The 23,639-nt window shown below is 33.9% G+C and overlaps 1 protein-coding gene across 1 annotated transcript; it reads left to right on the forward strand.

Annotated features, from left to right (window-relative positions):
* The first annotated feature begins 867 nt into the window (after positions 1–867).
* LOC116015671 (probable inactive ATP-dependent zinc metalloprotease FTSHI 5, chloroplastic) lies at positions 868–22,559 on the forward strand. The gene is made up of 19 exons (XM_031255815.1): positions 868–1,992; positions 2,697–3,162; positions 6,184–6,384; positions 6,470–6,763; positions 6,847–7,116; positions 8,276–8,365; positions 8,453–8,584; positions 9,615–9,788; positions 11,516–11,637; positions 14,058–14,259; positions 14,979–15,107; positions 16,881–17,063; positions 17,323–17,442; positions 18,427–18,612; positions 18,706–18,780; positions 19,197–19,256; positions 21,029–21,136; positions 21,856–21,936; positions 22,082–22,559. Exons 1-19 carry the CDS (start codon positions 1,052–1,054, stop codon positions 22,151–22,153), a joined length of 3,906 nt encoding a protein of 1,301 aa, XP_031111675.1. The 5' UTR covers positions 868–1,051; the 3' UTR covers positions 22,154–22,559.
* Positions 22,560–23,639: the final 1,080 nt, after the last annotated feature.

The raw sequence follows: 23,639 nt of genomic DNA on the forward strand, positions 1-23,639 counted from the left end.
GAGCGCCTACTGGGCGCATGCATTTCTTCTTCTTTCTATCTCACTTTATTTGCTCCTTTTTACGTATTTTAAGTTGTCAAGTTTAATGTATTATGTCCACCACTTTTGATGTGCTCAACAAGCACATGTAAATAATATAGCAATATTGGTATATTATATGCATATGCTCAATAAGCGCGTGCAATGCACGCGCACCCAATGTGCAACATGCGTACAATACATTTATATTGTTAACTTTTTTGTTTTTGAATTTAGTCTTTAATTTACAACTATGTGAATCCTTCAATGTATCCACATGTTTGGACACAAGTAGAGGTGTCAAACAAACGTGTTAGCCCAGTGTTCAGTCCATTGACTCATTTGTATTAGTCCAACCTAGTCCATTAGCTATAATGGGCAGACTAGGGCTAGCCCATTTAATACTATAGACATGGATATACTTTAGTTTTTGTCACATATACCAGTTTATCAATATTTGACATGTTGACCTCTACAAATGACATACATACTCATCTATTAACCAAACAAGCCCAACTTTTTGTGCTATAATCACCTTCTTCATAGATAGACATGTATTTTCTTGTGGGCAATTGGCAAGGCATGTATTCTCTTTGGCACAATGATCAAAATGAGCGTTTTTTGTATCTACTTTTACATAATTAGTTTATTAGTACTAAAATTTTTTTATTTTACGAATATTAAATATTTAATATACATCTATTGTATTTATATTTAAACTTTGGGTACAAATGAGTACGTGGTCAAATTATGGGGTAGATATCGAAATACATTAAAAATTGGGTGGCGAAATGCAAATAAAAGTATAATAATCCGGAAAAGATAGCCGTGAGCCCGTGGAGAAGAGCGGAACGAAGCGTTTGCCTTCTACTGCTATGCACACTGCAAGTCTGCAGGCGCTTCTATCCTAAAGGCTAAAACCCTCCTAAAATGTTGCCTCCACCGTCTCTTCATCTCCCGCACCACTAGCGCAACCGCCGCGCCGCCGCCGCCGCCGCGACCACACCTGCCGTTGACCTCTAACGGCGAACAAATGAGTTTTACGGTCACTACGCTACTTACTTCTTCTGCTCCTTGCATCCCTCCCTCATTCATTTCCCCAAATTACACTAACAACAGACTCCGCACCAGGAAATTCATAGTCAAATCCTCTGCAAAACGTAACGAATCGCGAAATTTCTTTCGTGCTGGGATAAAATTTCCCCATTTTCAAAATCCAGAAGCTTCATCGGTTGACATAAAAGGCAGAGATTCACCAAGCACGTCTAGTTATAATAATAATGACGAAAGTCTGCTCAATTCTATTACGAAGCCCATTGCGTGTGCGCTGTTCTGCATTGCTCTCGGATTTTTCCCGATTACCGGGTTTCGTGTTCCGGCGGCTATTGCCGCCCCTCCGGTGAAAACCTGGCTATTTCGGTCCAGACAGAAGGTTGAGAAAGAGGTTAAAGGTCATAAGTACTCGCGCTACACTGAGAGATTGCTAGATGCTGTTCCAATGTTGCTCAGAGGGGTGCAGGCGGTGAAGTCGGGTAGAATGAGCGTAGGCGTTCTCGAGAATAGGCTTGATTATGTGATAGACCTGAGGGAGAGGCTGCAACAGGAGATTATGGATAAATTATATGCAAACACCAGGGATTTTAAAGAAGAGAGAGGAGTGTTGCTCCAGCAGACGGAGGAGATTCTCAAGTCTGTGTTGAAAGCAAAGATGGAGGAAGAAAGTTTGTTGAGGAACGCTCAAGGGAATGATGTTGCAGTAAAGCGGGAACTTGAAGAGGTTCAAGAAAAAATCAACAGGAATGTGGAGGAGTATAACAGGGCATGGGAGAGAATTGACCAGATTGATGATGAGATTACTCAGAGAGAAGCAGTAGCACTGAACATTGGTGTGAGAGAGCTCTTGTCCATTCAGCAGGAATGTGTAACTTTGGTTGGGAATTTTTTAGAGAGAATTAAGATGCCAAGGAACGAAAGGTAAATGCACCAGGTTTATAGTCTGTATCTTTTGATGTCTGTTATCTATTTTTGGACTTTTAAAATTCTTATACATATTTTTATGAGTTATCTAATTTTGAACTTTTTTCTTAGTGAACTTCATGTATAGTTTCAAAATTTTGTATCATGAGCTAATGTCAGGGAAAGTCTGAGGAAGAATAACCATGTGATGCTAAGATCAAAGTATCAAACCTTTATTTTATCTGATTTCATTTTTCAAATCTACTAGGGACTGGACAGGGCTTTTCTCCTTTTCCTTGCTTTAAACTTTGTTTTGTTTCCTAATTTCATGGGTTCAATCCATGGTGGCTTCACCTTTGAAATTCCTTTGGAGACATTATTGTAACACTGCATGCTTTGTTGCTAATTTATTTGTAATATCAAACACAGATCATAATTCATTCATTAGCCTGATTACAACTCTTGTAAATTGAACTCACAACACTGTTTAATGTTGAATCTTTCATGTCTATTCTTATTCCCATTGATTACAACATTTACTATGAAGTTTGAAACTATCAGATGGGTAATATAAATGTGCATTGCGGTAGATATTTTTGAAGATTATTTGTTTTCTTCTCTTATTTAAATATAGAAATCATAAATGCATACTTTTTAACACTCGATGCTAGATAGAGTATATTCCTCTAAACACATTGCACTGAAATTTGTTTCTTCTGAAGTATGCCTGTCAGCCCTCTCACCAAGCTTTCCAGATCTGAGATAAAGGAAACACTCCAAAATTCACAAATACAGTTATTGAAAGAGACAGTTTTACCTAATGTTTTGGAAAATGAAGATATTGGATTTGATGAAGAGACAGTTGCTTTTGCTCAACGTATAAAACAAGCTCTTCAGGTATCCCATGAGATGCAAAGGAATCTTGAATCTGATATAAGGAAAAAATTGAAAAGATATGGTGATGAAAAAAAGCTTGTTGTAAATACACCTATAGATGAAGTTGTCAAGGGCTTCCCAGAAATTGAGTTAAAGTGGATGTTTGGAAAGAAAGAAGTTGTTGTTCCAAAAGCAGTTTCCACTCACTTATATCATGGCTGGAAGAAATGGCGCGAGGAGGTTAAAGGAGACCTCAAAAGAAATTTGCTGGAAAATGCTGACTTTGGTCAAAAGTATGTTGCTGAAAGGCAGGTAATCATGCTGTTAAGTTTAAGTATATGACTGGAATGACACACTATCATACACTTTGAACTCTTTTCAAGATGCCATTTGGTTATCCTGTCTTTTCTTAGTATTTGTTCTTAACAAAACACTTCATTTTTGCTGTTTCTGTGTTTTGGTTGGGTTGCGCTTGTCCCATTGCATTCAATGAGGGGGTGTTTGGTACACTATAATTGTAATTCCTTTACAATGCAATTCTTTGGACATTGTTTGGTTGGAGGGAATTGCAATTCCCTCCATTTGTTGAATTGGAATTCATGCCTTCTACTTTGGTTGAGCCACCTAAACCTCTTCTCCAACAAATTCACAGCCCCAATCCCTTCACTGCTAAGAATTTAACCTCTTTGAGTAAGCTTTACTTGCAAATGAAAGGGTTCAGTTAATATAAATGTAAATGATATTTTCCCCTCCAAATCTTTCCCCTAATATTTCCCCCCATGGTGTGGCTTAAAATCATTAGTGCCCATGAATTTGGTAACCCCACCATTAATTAAAAAGAAAGTTAATTGTCCAATTAGAAAATGGCATGTAAGGAGGGAAAGATTGGAGGGGTGGATAACATTACTCTTCAAATAATCACCTCAATGGGTCATATCCTGTTACACTGATCAAGTTCCCAGTGTCATCTTCTGCCTTAAACATTGGTCTCCGCAATGGCTCATGCAACCCATTTTTCCCTTCTCCCCACCTCCTCTATCAGCCTAGCCCCAAATCACCCCACACCATAAAAAGTCCAAGAAGCTCTCTAAAACCACCATTGTTGAAATCATATTTGGCTTTGTACTCACCCTCATCCTTATATTGCTCATTCTCCTCTTCATTTGCCCAATGAGAAAGTGAAGAAAACCAAAACCTAAGACACAGAAGCTGTCGACAATCAAGAGGGATGCTATAGCTGGGGTGACTAGAGAGACTGGATGTCCTTGTTGAGTTTTCTTGAAAATTCTTCATTTGAAAGAAAGAAAAAGAAAACAGAGGAGCGAGAAGGGTTATTACTTGTTTGGTTGTACTTGTTTGCTCATTATTTTTTGAGTCACCTGTCACCTTGTTTGAGATTGATTTTCTAGATTTTATTTTTCATGCTATATTGCTATTATACATTTGGGTCCTAGAATTAGTGGCTAGACAGGATAAGAAGATACCGTTATGGAGGAAGAATGGGGTTGTTACAGCATATATTTTGAGGGAAGAGAGATGTCAAGTTGCAATAATAACACTACCATATTAGAGTATCAACACATTTTCATCAGCCACTAATGGATCTCTAACATTAAGGATTAAAATCTCCACTTCGCAATCAATTCAGGGACCAAAATTGGAGCTCATAACTATGGAGGGTTTGAGGCTCTGTATGGCAATGTTTAATTTATTATTATTTTTTAGAGCTTATTGCTTATTTTAAGTTATAAATAAGCTATCAACTCTGTTTGGCTTATATATAGAGGTGGCATTAGGTAAAAAGAGTGGCTTGTGTGAAAAATGGGAATAAATCTTATTCGTCCATCGCAAAGCAGTGGATGAATGAGAGCTATTTTTAAATGAAAAACCTGGTGACATTTTGTAAATAGGCAAAATTTCTGTTGCATCATTTAGTAGTAAATCGATATCATTTTGGGTAAAACACGCATCGCTGTAGGAAAAACCCGCATTTTTTTTTTTTTTGAGAAAATCTGTTATATAAGTAGAAGTTTCAATGAAAGATGTGATATTTTTGTAAATATGTAGAAGTTAGATTTTAAGCAAAAATCTCCACCTATATGTTTTTTTGTGATGGACGGACGAGATTCATTCTCATTTTTCAAAAGCAACTATTTTTTACGTGATCCAATTATTTTATATATAATATCTCTAACCCCAATTGTCTAACTTAACAGCTTTCTAATTCTAATTCTAGCTTTCCAACTAGATATACCAAACAGAGATGGAGTCTATACAATGGGTATAATCCATGGGCTAAAAGTGTAATTTCCCTTTGTTTGTTTGTTTGATAGTCGAAAAACTTCAAATTTTAGTTCAATAAATCTACAGCAGTGCTGTGTAAACAGGCCACGGAACATCGTTCATCCAATAAATCTGCAAGGTTCTATTTAGGCACTATCCATAGACCACATGCCATTGGCTTATGGGTAGGCAATACAGCTATACATGTTGTGTGTCCATTGTTACCATTGTGCATTCAGATTTATGAATAGTTCTAATTCCATTAAATTTTCAGTAACTGTTGTGATTTTATTTTATTTTATTTTTTTTAAAGATGCTTTTTAGGCCTCAATTGATTTCACATTTTTTAGATAATTGTCTTTATTAAGTCAATCCCAACCAGATAATTCTAATTGTCTTCTATATAATTAACAATATAAGAATGAAATTTAAAACATTTATTCCCTTTTTTTCTTAGTTTCATGGCAATCACTGAAAGTCAAATCACAGGAATACATTATACATGTTTCAATAAAGAAAGACTGTGTACCATGTAAAACCCTAATATTTCTATCTCATGTAAATTCAATTGAGATCTGTGTTTCCTAACCTGTAGCAAGTCCAAATAGATTTTGTAAACAAATCATTGCTTATATCCAGAGCCATTGTGGTTGATCCTTCCACATTGTTGGTGGCTTGGTGCTAGTGGGCATGCATGCAAACAAGAGCTTCTTAGTGCTTGCTAAATCCACCATGACTGGTCAAATGTGTCACATTTTCAGCATGTGTTGTCACTGATTTCTGATAGATGTTGCAGCAAAATATCCTTTAACAAAACAGATGAGGGTGTCAAATTCAAGAACCACTGTGTTACTTGCAATTTGCTGGAATTTTCTTCATTTGGCACTATGAAATGTAGTAAATCAAACAATTCCATGATTTATATTTGAGATTATATGTTATACCTGAGTAGAGTTTTTTTTTGGTTTATATATGTTTGTGTATGTGACAGCAAACACTTTTTGATAAACTAATCTCTTCTAAAATTGGGATATTGAATGCACACTCTAGGAACGGATTCTTCTAGATCGGGATAGGGTGGTGTCAAAGACATGGTACAATGAAGAAAAAGATAGGTGGGAGATGGATCCAATAGCTGTTCCTTATGCTGTCTCCAGGAAGCTTATTGAGAGTGCTAGAATCAGGCATGATTGGGCTATCATGTTCATTAATCTGAAGGGGGATGACAAAGAATATTATGTTGATATTAAGGTGTAGTGCTATCTGTCTCAGTTTCTTTCTCACTGACCATTGATATGCTTTATTTTTGGTTTTAATTTCATTAAATCTATACCAGGAATTTGATTTGATTTTTGAAGAATTTGGAGGGTTTGACGGCTTGTATTTGAGAATGCTTTCTTCTAAAATTCCAACTGTTGTTCAGCTGATGTGGATTCCTTTCTTAGAGCTGAAGATTCATCAACAGTTTCTCTTGATAGCGAATCTTTGTAATCAATGTTTAGCAGGACTCTGGAATTCTCCTATTGTTTCATATCGAAGGGACTGGTTGTGGACAAAAGTTGGAAATATAACTGAAGATATAATGATGATGATTGTTTTTCCGGTTCTGGACAATGTTATCCCTTATCGGGTATTTACTTGTAACAAATAACATCCAACTTGATTTCTCAGTGAATAACTAGAATATAATGCATTTTTGCATGCCTGAAACAGTTAAGAATGCAACTTGGTATGGCTTGGCCTGAGAGAGCAGAAGACTCTGCATCCTCTTCGTGGTACTTGAAGTGCCAAGCTATTGCAGAAAGAAGGTTTACTGAAAGGAAGACGGATGGATTTTGGTGGTATATTTGGTTTTTAACTAGAGCTGCAATATTTGGGTATGTGTTGTATTATGTGGCTTGGTTTATGACAAGGAAAATTCCAAGAATTCTTGGTTTTGGGCCTTTGCGGAGAGATCCAAACTTCAAGAAATTGAGGAGAGTGGTACAATTACATCCTTTATTCTGAAGTTTTTTTATTAACTTTTGCCATATTTGATTTCCAAAGGCTTGGATTATCTGTTTTCAGTTTTCTAATGACTGTAAGTCTTTAAGCATCATTATTATGGGGATTCTTGCCATTTATAGAGCTGTTTTAGTCAGCTGAATCAGCATGGCTCTGTTAGTGTTTTACATTTATGCGAGGGCTTATATACTAAAAGAAAAACTTTTAGATGTAGGAATAATGTGTTGGGAATCATTTCAAGTATACATGCTTGGTTATTTTGGATGGAAGTTTACCCCTCTTTGTGGATCAGTACTTCTAGAGTCATAAGTTAAATAACTTTATAATCTGCAGCTTGAATTTTTTTCCCAATTTAAGAAGTTATTTTAGTCACATGGAAGCCTGTTGAATTCCTTGTTCATTGTATGTTCTCTTTTTCTGGCCATTCTTTATTCTTCTCTGGTAGGTTTGAAAACATATTTGAAGATCTATCTAGCATTCATTCCTTTGGAAAGCCCTTTGGTCTTGCCATACTATATATACAGCTCTTTTATGAAAGCAACTTGTAGTTTAAAAAATGTGTTGAAGTCCATTTTGGACTTCTGGTTTTTATCTTTTCATAGCCAAGTTTACAGATACAACCAATCTTACACACAACAGAGTATCCAATCTCATCTTAGAAAATTGATGATTAGTCTATGAATAATGTTTTGGCTATTGGTCTATTTGTCACTGGATATTAACTTCTGTTTCTACAATTCTACCCTAAAAATAAAAGGAGATTTCTTAATCTAACTTATATTGCTGTTGTTAACTATGAGCTTCTTTCTATTTCTTTTGCACAGAGCTGCCCAATGTCAATCTTTCCTCTGAATTTCTGAAACTTGTGTTGTTTGAACCTATATAATGTTTCTTGTTCTGCAATTGAGTAGATTCCAGATTATATATAATATACTACTTTTTTATGCTAATGCTGAGCCACACTAGTTTAGGATTAAGGTGCAATCAAATATATTATTATTATTATAGTTGTTATTTATCTTCTTCTTCTTCTTTTTTTCTTTTTTTTTTAAAATTTTTTTTTTTAATGCCATTAAAGAAATATTACATTTTGTGGATAACAATTTTTTTTAATTTTTATTTTCATAAAATCTTGCAGAAAGCTTATTTCAAGTACAGAACTGGGAAAATAAAAAGGAAGAAGAGAGCTGGTATTGATCCAATTAGCACTGCTTTTGATCAAATGAAGGTTCTTATGTTTTTTTTATGTCAACCATTTTTTGAATTGGAAAATTGATGGATCAATTCTTTTAAGATTGTTTGTGCCTTTTGGCAGAGGATAAAGAATCCACCTATAAGGTTAAAAGACTTTGCTAGTATTGAATCTATGAAAGAAGAAATTTATGAAGTGGTGGCATTCCTACAAAATCCACGTGCCTTTCAAGAAATGGGAGCCCGTGCTCCTCGGGTATGTGTCTGCAATAAGTGCCTTATGGATGCTAATTTTGATAATTTCATCTAGCCTAGTTGAATATGTGCCTTTTTCTCTTCTTCTGGGTTTATCTGGTGGTCCTTTTGGTTTCTTTCATTTCCTTGCCATAAGACTACTTTATACTGTGCAGGTCTAGTTTTATGCAGTTTGCACTCTTGATGGTTAGTTTTTAGAGAAATAACCCCTCCCTGGCTCCCTCTCCTCTCAGCAAAACCACTCATTCTAGCAGATAGAAACTTTCAAGTCATCCATAGTGACATTGTTTTATTGTTGGACACGTCCAATTCTAGACTTGTATCTGGCATGCACAGTTGAAACTTGGAGACAATGCAGTTTTTGTATTATGTTTTTTTCTTTGGCAGTAAGAATGATTTATTAAAGTAGAGAATGGAAATGATGCATTTTAGGTGGGACAAGAGTTCTTGGGTGAAAATGGGGGAAAAATAGGATAAATCAGAATTAGCTTAGGAGCACCTTCCAATCCATTTTGGAATCTGAAAAATCATGTGTCTAGAAGCTTCAGTACTCTAGTGTCCTCTCAGCAGGGCACATCTCTATCTTAGCTGTCACATTGAGACTATTTTGGTCATACCTATAAGGTTTCTGTCAAGCAAGTTGCTTAGCAGACTACTCAAATTATTGTCCTCAACCTTGGAGCTCAGGTTTTTATTTTTATTTGACTTTTTTAATGTCATTCACTGTTTTGTTAATCATCCATTGTTAGATCTGTCTGTTTGTGGAGCTCATTGGTTGCATTGTCCTTATTGGATGTTCTCATCTTCATCTGTTTGCTTCTCTTAAGATGAATTTATACATTTTTTCTGCTCTTTATTTTATTATTATTATTATTTTTGATTTTACATATCGAGATCACATAAAAAAAGTATATCTTGAAGTATTTGTGTGTGTTTGTTCCTAGTTTGTTTTGTTAATATCAGATGCAAAACTAATTTAGTTTTTCATTTTTGATGCTATATCTCTGATTTCTGTATGTACAATATGACAGGGTGTTCTTATCGTGGGTGAGAGGGGAACTGGGAAGACTTCCCTTGCAATGGCGATAGCTGCAGAATCTAAGGTTCCTGTTGTTGAAATTAAAGCTCAACAGTTGGAGGGTGATTTATGGGTTGGTCAGAGTGCATCAAATGTTAGAGAGCTATTTCAAACAGCACGTGATCTGGTAGCTATCTTTTTGCCTCCTTTAGGTGTTTGAATGAGCCGCTGTTTTAGCTTGGCGTGTTTAACTTTCTAAATGTTTAACATCATTTATTTAATAACCAATATTTGAACATTATGTTCAAGTGCTATTCACTTTATTTTGTGTTCATTGTGCTTAAATGAGTTTTGCCTATCAAACTTGTTTATGGACAAGCTTGATTATCAGCTTGTTTAAGATTTTTAGTATTTCTAGTCGATTTGAGAGTGACTGACTAAGCGAACTTTTTTTTTTGAAAACAGACTAAGCGAACTTGTTTGCAAAGTATTTGAACAAGTTTGGTAGACATTAGAATATTAGACCACATTTTTTTATTAGCTATCTCAAAATGTTGTCTACTTTCCTAAACTAAACACCAGATTTAAAAAGTCAATAATTCGATGAATTATCTATTATTTTATGGGCAAAAGTAGAAAAATATGTATTTTTCCCATTGTTGCAAAAATCCGCCTAGGCACTAGGCGCCTAACTCGGACGAGTCGGCCTTGTTAATTTTTATTTTATTTTATTGTATATATATTTATATATTTATATTTATTTATTTATTTATAGTGCACCGCCTAGGACCTAGTCTACCGCCCGACTAACGCCTACTGCAACCATGATTTTTCTTGACTATCATTAAAATGTTTCTATAGGAAAGAATTTGGGATGTAGAGAGAGAGGGCGTATGTATTACACTATTACGATACAAACAAACATATATGAGCTTTGACTGAAGTTGTTCTACAAGTATACTGCTTTGTTTACAACCCCATCCTTCTTTTTCTTTTCACTACCAGTTCTTAAACATGGTTTTGAACATATTATCCCTTGCAATTGATCCACGTGTTTGGGACTTTAGGGTTTGCTAAGTTTCATATTATCTTGATGGCTGTAGTGGTACTAACTTGTTATAATGCATTTATATTCTATTTTACATGCCTTACATAGTATATTTAAATCTCCAGTTTATTTTTGTATTCATTTCTCTTGAAGTTTTTAAAATTCCACAGTATGTCAAGAATTTTGAAGTTTGGTAGTCAACTATGAACTGAATAATTGATTTGAATATTTGATTGTTTGTGTGTTCAATTGTGATAAATTTAGCATTTGAAAATAGTCACCATACAACCAAATTAAGAATTTTCATATAGGCTTGGTAGGTAAGGGAGCATTCTAAATAATGGTGACTTCCAATGTACTCCTTACAGGTCTCTCACAGAGTGATACTATTATTTCTTAAGGCCAAATACTGTTGTTTTTGTCACAAAGATTTGCATTGGGACTGTTTTTTTTACAAGCATGACTCTGATTTTACAACATTATATCATCTGTCAAATAAAAATGGAGAGTTATTTATATTGCTTTTGCATGGTCGAACCAACTTGATGTCCATAACACACTGTGTTGTGATCAAATACATTTGTAAGAGTTGCCTGTTATTTTATATGGTCTATTGCAACCTTTGGCAAACTTTTGGCCAAGTGTAGGGTACTTGTTTGTGCTTGAGTAATTGCTCTTAAACAGTCTCATATTTTTACTAGACCATCTGATATTCTTCTCTATGCCGAAAAATAGTCAAATCATCTATATTTGAATTTTCTCATTCCCCTTTGAACTGAAAGACTTTTGGTATACTTATCTATATAGATTATAAGAACAATCAGCATTTTATTTTTATCTTGTTTGATAACATTTTCCATTCGTAGGCTCCTGTCATTATATTTGTGGAGGATTTTGACCTCTTTGCTGGTGTCAGAGGCAAATTTATTCATACCAAAAAACAAGATCATGAAGCTTTTATTAATCAACTTTTGGTGGAACTTGATGGGTAAGCTTTTCCTCATTCTCATGTGCTAGTCTGTGTTTATTAATCAAAGAATTGCTATTTGTATGATCTTGTAGTAAAACATTACTAAAAGGTGGGAACCCTTTCATATATTTTTCACTTCCCCTGTACCTTTAATGATCATATCTAAGCTATCAAATTCACCCATGTTCTAAGTGCTTAGTACTTAGTAGTATTTGCTTAGGTATCAAATTCACCCAATTTTTATTATTACTGCTCTTATTATAGTTTTCTTTAGCTGGATTTATTATTTTCCAGAATTTTCTGAAAGTTGATAACTAATCATTAATATAAATTTGTTAGTGTGATTTCTTCTTTAATTGCATTAACTGCTACTGTCTATTTGGAGTTGGAAATGATTATTTCTCATCAATCATGTATTTTATGATATTAGTTATTTGTCCCTTACTCCCTTTATTCCAACATAAAGGACATTCTAAACTTGCATTATGTCCATGAATTCTTTCCCTGAGAAGATGAGCTGCAATATGCACATTTCTTATTGTGCTTTTGCAGAATTCCGGATGAGGGTGGCTGCCCTCCTTATTTGTTAACAGAAACACTTATGAGCTTGTTATTAGGGGTGTAAACGAATCGAATCGAGTCAAATACTTCAGTATTCGATTCGAATTCGATTATTTTGATGAGTATTCGAATTCGAATTCGTTTAGTGTTCGAATCCTAAATTCCGATTCGTATTCGATTCGACCAATTTATTTGAATATATTCGATTCGACTCGAATATTCGAATTCGAAATCATTATCTTAATTTTTTTTCTAAATTTTTCAATAAATTAAGATAAAATATAACAAAAATTTCGATTATTGGGAAGACTGAAGGGTGAAGCACTGAAGCGGCTGCTCTCACTTTTATTTTAGCTTAGAGTTTATACCTTTACTAATTTAGTTTCTTTATATATATATATATATATATATATATATTCGAATATTCGAATACTATTCGAATCGAATCTATCCTGATTTGTATTTGGATTTGAATAACATTCGAATCAAAATGTGTATTCAAATTCGGATTTGTATTCGAAATATTCGAATTCGAATATAACTATTCGAATTCGAATCACGAATCGAATCAAAATTATTTGATTCGTTTACACCCCTACCTGTTATAGATGGAGAATTACATAGCCATCGAAGGACTAAATTTTTTAAAAAAAATTTGGGCCCTTTTTAAATTTCTTTCTGCCTTTTACATCTGGGATTTTTATTACCTTCAAGCACAATTGAGAATGCTATTATGATAATGTTTGTTAAGAGTCCCACATTAAAACATAAAAGAGAAACATATGGGTTTATAACTTTATATGGCCATGGGTTAGATTAGCTAATTGATTGGATTCAATCGTTTTGTGTGGTTTGGCCCATGTGCATTACAACCTTTCACTTTGTGCTCACCCGGTTGTCTACCCATGGTTTGGGAGGGTTCAATCCCAAGATTGTTCGGTCCACTTTGAGTTCACCCGGGTTGTCCATGGCTTTGGTGGCATCCAAAGCTTTCGTTTTAGTGGGATAGGTCAACCGGTTAGATTCGAAATGGCCTGGTTGTCCACTTGAGGGGGAGTGCTAAGAGTTCAACATTGAAAAATAAGAGAGAAACATACGTGTTAGACTAGCTAATTGATGGATTCAGTCTTTTAGTGTGGTTTGGCCATTTGCATTATAGCGGCAAATTATACTATGGACTATGGTCCACATTGCAATGTGGACCATAGATAAATGCTCATTTTTAGTATACTGAAGGTTTATTTTTAATGTATTGAAAGTTCATTTTTAGGTAGTATACCAAATAATGAACCTTCAAAAAATGAACATTTAATGTATCGAAAGTTCTTATGTTAGTGACATTGGCCCAATCTTAGATTCTAACAATGTTCAATTTCTGAGTGGCAGTTTTCTTGGTTGGGGTAAGGTAAATATGTATAGTCTTTGATATAGGTTTTGTTTCCTAAGTTTTCCCCCTACTCAAGTTACCTTCTTTGGGACCAGATCGAGTTTGCCATGTATCAGATAGGAGATTAGAGGACCCCCTACTCAAGTTCTCATTATTTCATGCATAGAACTATGTTGCATAGCATCATTGTGAGTGTTGTTATTTCCATGGTCAGCCATAGTGGTTTTAATGGAAGATGTAGGAGTGTCATCAGAATGTAACGCACTCCTGCTTACTCCACTCAATGTTGGACCTTTTTTTCTCTCCTAAGTTGTGCATTGAGTGATTCTTAACATACTATAGGGCATGATGGCACAGATGGTGCAATATTTTGGGAACTGAGAGTTTGTATTCATTTAATATTCAAAGTAACCAATTGATTTTACTTGAACAATTGCTTCATTTTCTGATCCTTTTTACTCCTCTTCTTGTGCCACCGCATTTTATGCAGCTTTGAGAAGCAAGATGGTGTAGTCTTAATGGCTACTACAAGAAATCTTAGTCAAATTGATGAAGCATTGCAGCGCCCTGGCAGGATGGATAGAGTTTTCCATCTTCAAAGGCCAACTCAAGTGGAAAGGGAAAACATTCTAAAGATTGCTGCAAGAGAAACCATGGATGAGGAATTCATTGATTCTGTGGATTGGAGAAAGGTACTATGGCTATAATATTGATGGTTGGTTTATTTTTTATTTATTTATTTTTTATTTATTTATTTATTTATTTTTTTTTTTTTGGAGATGTTGAGAACATATTTTTGTCAAACTAATCTGCTGCATGTCCTATGTTTTTGAACCAGCATATCCCTTCATACTGAAAATAGTTTGTTTTGTAAACTCTTTGGTCTGTTTTGCTATACTGCTTAAAGAATTATGGCCTGGTTAGCATCCCAAATATCCCATCAGTTTACCTAAGAAACCAGAAGAAAGAAAAATATTATTTTGATTTGGTAGCATATGGTGAAATTTGAGATTTTTGCTACACAATGATTCTTACACCCCATCTGCAAAAGAAAATACAAAACTAATTGAAGAACCTAAGATGCATATGGTTAAATTATGATGAGTCACAGATCTCATTATAAAGTCCAGGTGGATAATGCCCTAACTTACACCCAGAAATTAGGGGAAATTGTTACATGTTTTAATCTTTCTTAACATTAACTGAAGATTGAATTTGGTGGGACAATACCTTTTCCAAAATTTATGTTTGAATATTTGGTTTAGAGTGTAGATCACTGTATTCTATTTTCTTGTTATTTACTTTCTATTTGACTCTGATTATTATTATTACTCATGATTAATTATTAATTTATTTGTTGTTTTTAAATTGAGTGGAAAGTCTTTTGTCTAAATTCACAATCCTTGTGCAGGTTGCTGAGAAAACAGCTCTTTTACGCCCAATAGAACTAAAGCTTGTTCCTGTGGCCTTGGAAGGTAGTGCCTTCAGGAGTAAATTCCTTGACTTGGAAGAACTTATGAGCTACTGCAGCTGGTTTGCTGTAAGAACTTCTTTTCCATATATACTACAAACTGATTCTCCATACAGCCTTCATATGTCTTGTCAGAAAGACTGTTTTGCCCTAAAATTCTGTATTTGACGCTAAATTTTATGCTTATACTGCGAATTGGCCTGTGATGTTTTTTATTTTAAAAAAAAACTTTTTCTAGCTTCCATTTTTACATATTAAATAAAACAGAGGAAATCATTTTTTAACATCAACAAAAATTTTGGTCATGAAGGAAAATAAAATTTAGTGCTTATTACAGGGCTGTGACTGATGGGGTTATCTTTTAACTGTGGAGTCCCTTTTCTTGGGTTATAATGTTTGATCAGGGAAAATGGGGATGTCCCTTTTCTTGGGTTATAATGTTTGATCAGGGAAAATGGGGATTCAAAGCCTGGTCTTTTCTTTGGAAATAACTGGCGAATATCACTTGTGTTGACCATCTTGTGGTCAACTGCAGAAGATTATGAACAAAAGAACATTTCTGCAAATCACTCCAGCAGTGTAATTAACATCAAACTTAGGATGAAAAGTTCTAGGAAGGAAAGACTTACTAAAGCCAGCCTTCATTTTCCAGCTTTTGTGCAAAGAGCAGGGTTTTAAAAAAAGGAAAAAAAAAAAAAGTATTTGGTGGACACCAGAGTTCCTCCACATGAAACCTGTAAATAGAAAGTGCAAATAAGATCTCTGACCACTCCTAAATAGAAAATATAAACAATACCCCTAACTGCCCTAAGCAATTATAAACAGAATATTTAGGAAAGCGAGAGGGGCTGGGGGCTATTTGATTGGGTTATGGACTGCATTGTCTGTTGCCAATATTCTTGACTTGATAACCTTCTCAACATTGATTTTTCTTATTAATTCAAGCAACTATTGAGTATTGTACTTATTTCTCTTATGAGAAGGAACACACTTGTTTATTGATAGATTATTTTGCATACATCTACACTTTATATACACAGAGATAAATATTGGCTTGGCCTGTACTCACAGGACTATGCTTAATGTTTCCCCTCAAGCTGGAGCATAGATATTAATCATGCCCAACTTGTTACAAATATAGACCACTCTACTTCTTTTGAGCCCTTTTATAAATAAACTTTCCAATTGATCTCCAGTCCATACATGTGATGTAGAAATTACTCTTGACTGAACCTCAATCCACCTTGATATGTTTGTTCAATAAGTTGTGTATCCATACCAGTTCAAAAGTCGTTTGAGCCATAGCATAATACTCATACTTCATTGTAAATTGTGCAACCTTATTTTCCTTCTTGTTTTTTTCCTGAGAGGAAGTTTCTTCCCACAAAATCACAATACCTAGTAATAGATACCATGTTATTCAGTGGGGAGTTTGGTGATCCAGCCCAGTTAGAATAAGAGAGTGCCTCAATATTTGTATGTTCATGATCAGCATTCAAGATTCCTTTTCTTGGTACACTCTCCACATATTTTCCAATATGGATTGCCCTTCCCAAGCAGCCACCATAGGGGGCCTCCATAAACTGGTTGACTACTCTAACAGGAAAAGCATTGTCTGGCCTGATCACCTAGGTCTATTCCCAAGAAAATCCTAGGGCTTTGATACCATATTATGAAAAGGGATGTAATTGCTTATTGCTAAATGATTTTGAATACATGTACACTCTATATGCATGTTGAGGTAAATACGGGCTTGTCCCATTTTCTTAGCTATGCTTCACAATTTCTATTTTTTATTAGCTTCTACTGCAATGATTTTTTATTCCATTTCGTATTATGCAGACCTTCAGTGGCCTTGTCCCCAACTGGGTGAGGAAAACAAGAATTATGAAGAAATTTAGCAAAATTCTTATTAATCATCTTGGACTTACACTGACAAAAGAGGATTTGGATAATGTGGTTGACCTAATGGAACCATATGGTCAGATAAGCAATGGGATAGAATTTCTAAATCCTCCTCTTGATGTGAGTTCTGGTAACTTGTTCAGTTGTCAACTTGTTATATCTTATGCATCTCATGTTTGCCTGTTAAAATACATCTCTTACATTGCCTTTCTTTGGCTTCATGTAATTCAGCTTTACTGGTAACTATTTTGGACATGTGTAGTTGCTTTCACCCTTTCTGTATCTGAGATAACAATCAGTATTGAACATTGAGATTATCTCATCTGCTATATTTTTCTTATATAACTGAAACTAATTTTTTTGCTTTGATTTCTACTAGTGGACTAGGGAAACGAAGTTTCCTCATGCTGTTTGGGCTGCAGGTCGCAGCTTGATTGCACTGCTTCTACCCAACTTTGATGTTGTTGATAATCTGTGGCTTGAACCTTTTTCTTGGGAGGTACTTAAATTTTGTTTCTTAGTTTATCTATAAGTACATGCATCGACTATTCTTATGTGTTTTACTTTAAAAATAATATATGCTACCAAATTAGTTGAGCAGTTCTGTCAGAGGTTTCATAGATTTCTTATTATCTGATAATAAACTGCAAGGTCATAGCAGTAATAGCACATCATTGAGTCTAGTGTTTTTAGTAATTTGAATATTTGATTAGTTGTGGTGGCACTAAAAATAGTTGTTATATGAAGAAGAAACAAACATTGGTTTAATGGGGCAGTATTCTTGGTGCACAAGTTGAAATGGAATTTTCTTTCACAGTTGCACTCCTGCTATTCTTGTGTAATGAAGCATTTAGTGCAGGTTGCTTGTGGACTTATAAAGCCTTGTGCACTATACTCTTTTCTTGGTACTCTTCTTTTGTGAATAACTATTAAGCTATCAAAAACATGGTTGCTATGTGAAGCCACAAGAATGTATTAAATGGTATCAGACTGGGGTTTGACTGCATGCTTTTGAAACCTTTTGTTAATATACTAAAAACGTAGAAATGAGTCTAATATAAGTGCAGGTTTAGAGAGATTTACTATGTTTCATTATATTCAAAATTTATAGTATCATGATTCATGACTAGTAATATGTAATATAAACCATTTCAGAATAGGAGATGTTGAATGGCCTTTCAAGAAAATAGCTTGAAATTCTGTTTTGGATAAGGATACTGTGTGTACCATTACTTGAACTTTTTCCCTTTTTTTGGCCAAAATAATGTATACAGTTAACCTATTGCACGATGTGCCATGCCAGGCTACAAATGCAGTGGCTTTTAGAATTTAGAAGACATCCTGTCCCTTGCAAAGCTCTTTAGGTTCAAGAGGCTGAAAATGAAACTTATATAATGCATCTTATTACTCAAAAGATAAGGAAACTACAATTGCAGATAATACTTAACAGAACTTTTTCAAAGTCTAAAGTTTCTTGCTGTAGGGCATTGGGTGCACAAAGATCACTAAGGCTCGGAATGAAGGTTCTATCAATGGGAATGTTGAATCAAGATCGTATCTTGAAAAGAAACTTGTATTTTGCTTTGGATCTTATGTTTCTGCCCAGCTGCTGCTTCCATTTGGGGAGGATAATGTTCTTTCTTCATCAGAGTTGAAACAGGCTCAGGAGGTTGCAGCAACTTCCACTTTTTCTCATTGACTCTGTCAGCTTTCTTATTTCACTGGTCTGATACAAGAATTTAACTTTGATGTTTTGTACCAGATATCTACTCGGATGGTGATCCAGTATGGTTGGGGGCCTGATGATAGCCCTACAATTTACCACCATGGCAATGCGGTATTCCCTTTTCTTTACATAATGGTTGAAAGTCTTCTTCCATTTTATGTATATATTCAGTCTGCACATAAGTGGGTCATGGGTGTCTTGAGAATAATATATAGTAATAAATGTGAATCCTCACTAACACATCACTAAGAGCTCACGTTTTTAGTTGAGGTTGAATGCATACTTCAATGGAGTTTGAATTTGTAATTACTAACAATTTCTCAATCACTAGTATATGTATTAGAGGCTTCATTGCTGACAATCACTGGGGGCTATGTTATATAACTACTAATGTCAATGTGTAGATCAATATTTCTCATCAATCTTTCTAATAGGCTGATGTTGGACCTGATTTCTGTTAAGAGTTCATTTTTCAACTTTTATATTTATGTTTCTGCTATGTTTTTTCTTCCTAAATTGCTTTGTAGGAGACTGCTTTGAGTATGGGAAACAATCATGAATATGAGATTGCTGCAAAAGTTGAAAAGGTACATATCTTGCCTGTTTTTTTTTTTTTTTTTTTAAACAATTCTTGAATGATGGATTAATAAATTTTATGTTTCAACCTCAATTTTTTAGCTTAATCGCGATTTCATCCCGTAGGTATAAGGTATTAAATGGTCATCCCCTTATATTTAACCTGAGGAGAGAAATTGATAGAAAAGAAAAATTAATGAGGTTATTTTGGGTGTGTGTAATTTTTTATTTTTTATTTTTGCAAATAACTTATAAGATAATGCTGAACAATCATGTGTGTGAAAGTATTTTATAATTATCAGCCTGAAAAGCACAACTACACTCTCTCATGGAAAGTTTTCCATAATTGGAGGGAGACTCACTGGAAATGTCAGGGTAGGACCAAAGGATCATTAAAATCTTATTTGAAACATCTATTGTATTTATAGTAAACGATGGTTTTTAAAACTCATTTTAATTGGTTGATAAGAATGCTTACATGCCACTTTCTTATGGGATAATGTTTTTAAAGCCCTTTTTGATTGGTTAATAGTAAAACTTATGTGTTACTTTTTTATTATATAATCAAAATTAATATTAATATCAATTTAAATTTTAAAAAGAGGTTAACAACTATTTTATTAATTAATAAAAAAATAATATTTTATCCTTTCCCATTATCGATTTAAAGGTCATTCTCTATTGTTTACAAACCACTATAAGCTAAATTTTAGTACTCAACAATTATTGGTTTTATTTGGAATTAGATAAAAATAGTAATAATTATTTATTTAACACTTAAGTTTTGTATCTCATCAATAATAGTTTGAAATGTAATTTTTTAAAATTTCAACGAAATCTAAACTAATTAAAAACATATTGGAGATATGTTTTAACTAATTTGAAAATAAGATAATTAAAACATTAGAAATGTTTGAGAATATCAAAATATTATTTATTTAGTCATAATACTCCATATTTATTCATAATAAATTTATTTAATCATAATAAATTAAATTAATTATAAATGTATTCAAGTATCACTCGGGGTTTAAACTAGTTAATGATTAAATATTTAAATTAATGTTAGAAAAACATTAGACATAATCATGACTAAGCTGAAACATTGAGAATAAAAAATGAAATTCACTCCAGTTATGTTTTTAATTAGTTTAGATTTCGTTGAAATTTTTAAAAATTGCATTTCATTAGTATAGATAATGAAATCCATTTTTTCCTAAATATAAATTAGTCATTAGGAGGGTGATCTAGAATAGGTTTTTCAAGGTGAAACTTTTAAGCTTATTTATCTGGAGATAATTGACTTTTATTATTTTATGGTTTTTAGTATCCTCATATTCTCCTATTCTTTGTTTTAAAAGTCATCAAGAGATTCTGAGAATTTCTTGCCATGGCATCTTGTGCATCAGAAAATTGGTTTGAAAGATTGCTCGATCAAAGACTCCACATCATGCAAGGGTCTAAAAATGCAATATTTATACAACCTTATCTCCTTTTAAGAGTCTTTCCATGGCTTGAACTAATGACCTACTAATAAGACTTCCCCCTGTTTTCTTCATGTCCACTCTTGGCATAGCATCTTGTGCATCATAAAATTGGTTAAACCAAGTGCCCATAGTTCCCATACCATGCAAGGGTCTAGAAAGCAATATGTCTACAACCTGATCATCTTTGAAGATTGTTTTCAAGGCGTGAACTGATAACCTAATAATTGTCTTACTGAGACAACTGGATTACTTCTATTTTTATTATGTCCTCCAATATCAAATCATCTTTGATGCAGATGTACTACCTGGCTTATGAAAAGGCAAAAACAATGCTTCAAAATAACCGTAGGGTACTTGAGACAATTGTTGAAGAATTGCTTGAATATGAAATCTTAACTGGGAAGGTAAGGTGCTTTAGATCTATTTGAAAGAGTATATCTATTCTAAAGCTCTCAATTTCTCTGTTCTTGAAAGTTTTATTTGGCATGTGCTTTTATTTAACTACTTAAAAATTTATGCATGGGGTTCACTTACCTCCTCTTTGGGAGGAGGGGGTAGATCATTGTTTCGAAACAGTTTGTCCATGATTCTTATTATATGTTCTTGAATAGCTTCCTGATATATGTGTGTCTGTGTGTGTGTATATATAAATATAATTAGGTTCAAATGAGAACCTTTGTTATGTGAACCTGTGTACCATTGTGTGCCGGAATTGGAATGACCTGTAATAGCAAGTCAATTAACGGCTATTGGATTTCATTGCACCGATATAACATGTTAAATGGTGTAATTGCACTTTTTAAAAGTTTAGGGACCTAATTGACTTTCAGCTAAAGTTCAGGGGCTTATTTGACCTTTTTCCTTTTTTTTTTTTTTTTTAATTTATAACTTTAATTTGGTATGACACTTTTCCATCTACTTTATTCATCTCTCCCTTTAGAATATATATTCTTGGGCTTTTATTTTTTTATATTCTGAACACTATACCAAATTACCAATTATTACTTTCCAGGGAGTATAATATCTGATTCTTGTTTCTTATTATCTAGTTCTGACATTTTAGGAAGAGATGAAGTAATTGCTATGATATATTAAAATTTTAGTTTCTCTTACACAATTGCAGGATTTAGAAAGGATATTTGCTCAGAATGGCGGGATAAGAGAGAAGGAACCTTTCTTCCTTTCACGCACACACAACGACGAGGTATAATCCCCAGATATGTTATCCAAACTGATCTTTATAATAAGCATATGCTCATCAGCTTATGCAACTCATATCACATGTTGTATAATATATTATAACTTAAATTTGATCGATACCTGTAACTATATCCCCTGTTCTTGTGCAGCCTCTTCTTGTAAATTTTCTCGAAGAAAATGGAAACGCATCAGCAACTGCATTTCTAACCGTAGCAAATTAAATCGAGGAAGAAGTGTATAGTATTATAGAGCAATTGTGGACGAATAATATTGGGCAATTGAGGAGAGCAATTGAAGTTAACACCACGACTTCAGATATATTACCTGGGTGTCATTAATATAGGCTATCGTGTTTTGTATCTTCACAGTATGTTCACTCCCTCTTGTTTTTATTGTTAGATTAAGCTTTCATCGTTCCCAGAATGCAGGACAGTGCAGATAGAAAATGTGCCTTTTGGTGTCTGGATGAGAAGAGGACTCCATTTTTCCTTCTCAACTGGATGTGCTGTATCAAGTATTTGTGTAAATTAAAGGAAAACCTACAGATTTAGGAAACTGCATTTGTTTCTTATTCATTTAAACTAACTGATTGATTATTTTTTTTTTTGAATCCTACTAACTTTATTACAATACAGTATCTGTTCATAACTACTTTCTCAACCTATTGAAGCACAAGAGTCAGTATTGTCTCCACTGAGGCTCGAACCCACCACCTCCTGTATAAAGGGAAGGGTTTGATGCCATTGGACAACAAGGTCCTTTTTTACTTTGAGCGTTATTGCTGGGGCTCAAATAATTGTGGTTAACCCTAATAACATCAATTTTAGAGAATGCTTGACATTATGGTGTAACTTGTGAATGCATCGTTCCATTTTCTAAAGAGGAATTAAGAATTAAATGTGTTCATTTATCCTTTTTTTTCATTATTAAAGTAAAGTGCATTTTGAGCAAAAGTTGAAACAAAAAAAAAAAAAAACTATGAAGAAAATAAAGTTTTAGATGATTTTAACAATGGCTGGAAAAAAAAAAGAAAATCAACATAATATATTAATCATATTATGATGCTACATTATAATAATTTACTAATTTAGAGTATTGCTCCGTATAATTTATATATCCAAAAGTTTTAAAGCCTTCTGACAATTATTTGATAAATTTTCTAATCCAACTTGACGGTAAATAAAGACAAGTTACCCTTCTTTTTTTTTTTTTTGGAGTACAATTGACCCCGGTACATGTAGTATATGTTCATATATACTTTCTTAACCTATTGAAATTTAACGAGTCAATATCGTCCTCATTTAGGTTTGAACTCATAACTATTTCCGGCAATAAGTTACCCTTAGAACATTGGAAAAAATACATATGAATCTTTACAATCTAGTACAGAGTATCTGCGATCATTTAATTATATTGATAATATATAGAGTTAATTACCAAAATGGTCCCTTGACTATAGCGAAATTACCAATTTGGTCCTTGACTATTTTTGTTACCCAATCAAGTCCTCCAACTATGAAAAAGTTAACCAAGTTAGTCCTCTGTTAGATCAACCGTCTAACATCTGTTAAATATGAGGGTAGTGTGGGAATTTCACTTCTCTCCCGTGTTGCCCAGGCTACACTTTGTAATTAGAGTCAAAGGTTTGACTCAAGACTTGAAGACTAAAAATCCCTAATTTGCAATTTGCAAAACCTACAGTTCTGC

The sequence above is a fragment of the Ipomoea triloba genome, chromosome 4, assembly GCF_003576645.1.
Source record: "Ipomoea triloba cultivar NCNSP0323 chromosome 4, ASM357664v1".
Lineage (NCBI taxonomy): Eukaryota > Viridiplantae > Streptophyta > Magnoliopsida > Solanales > Convolvulaceae > Ipomoea > Ipomoea triloba.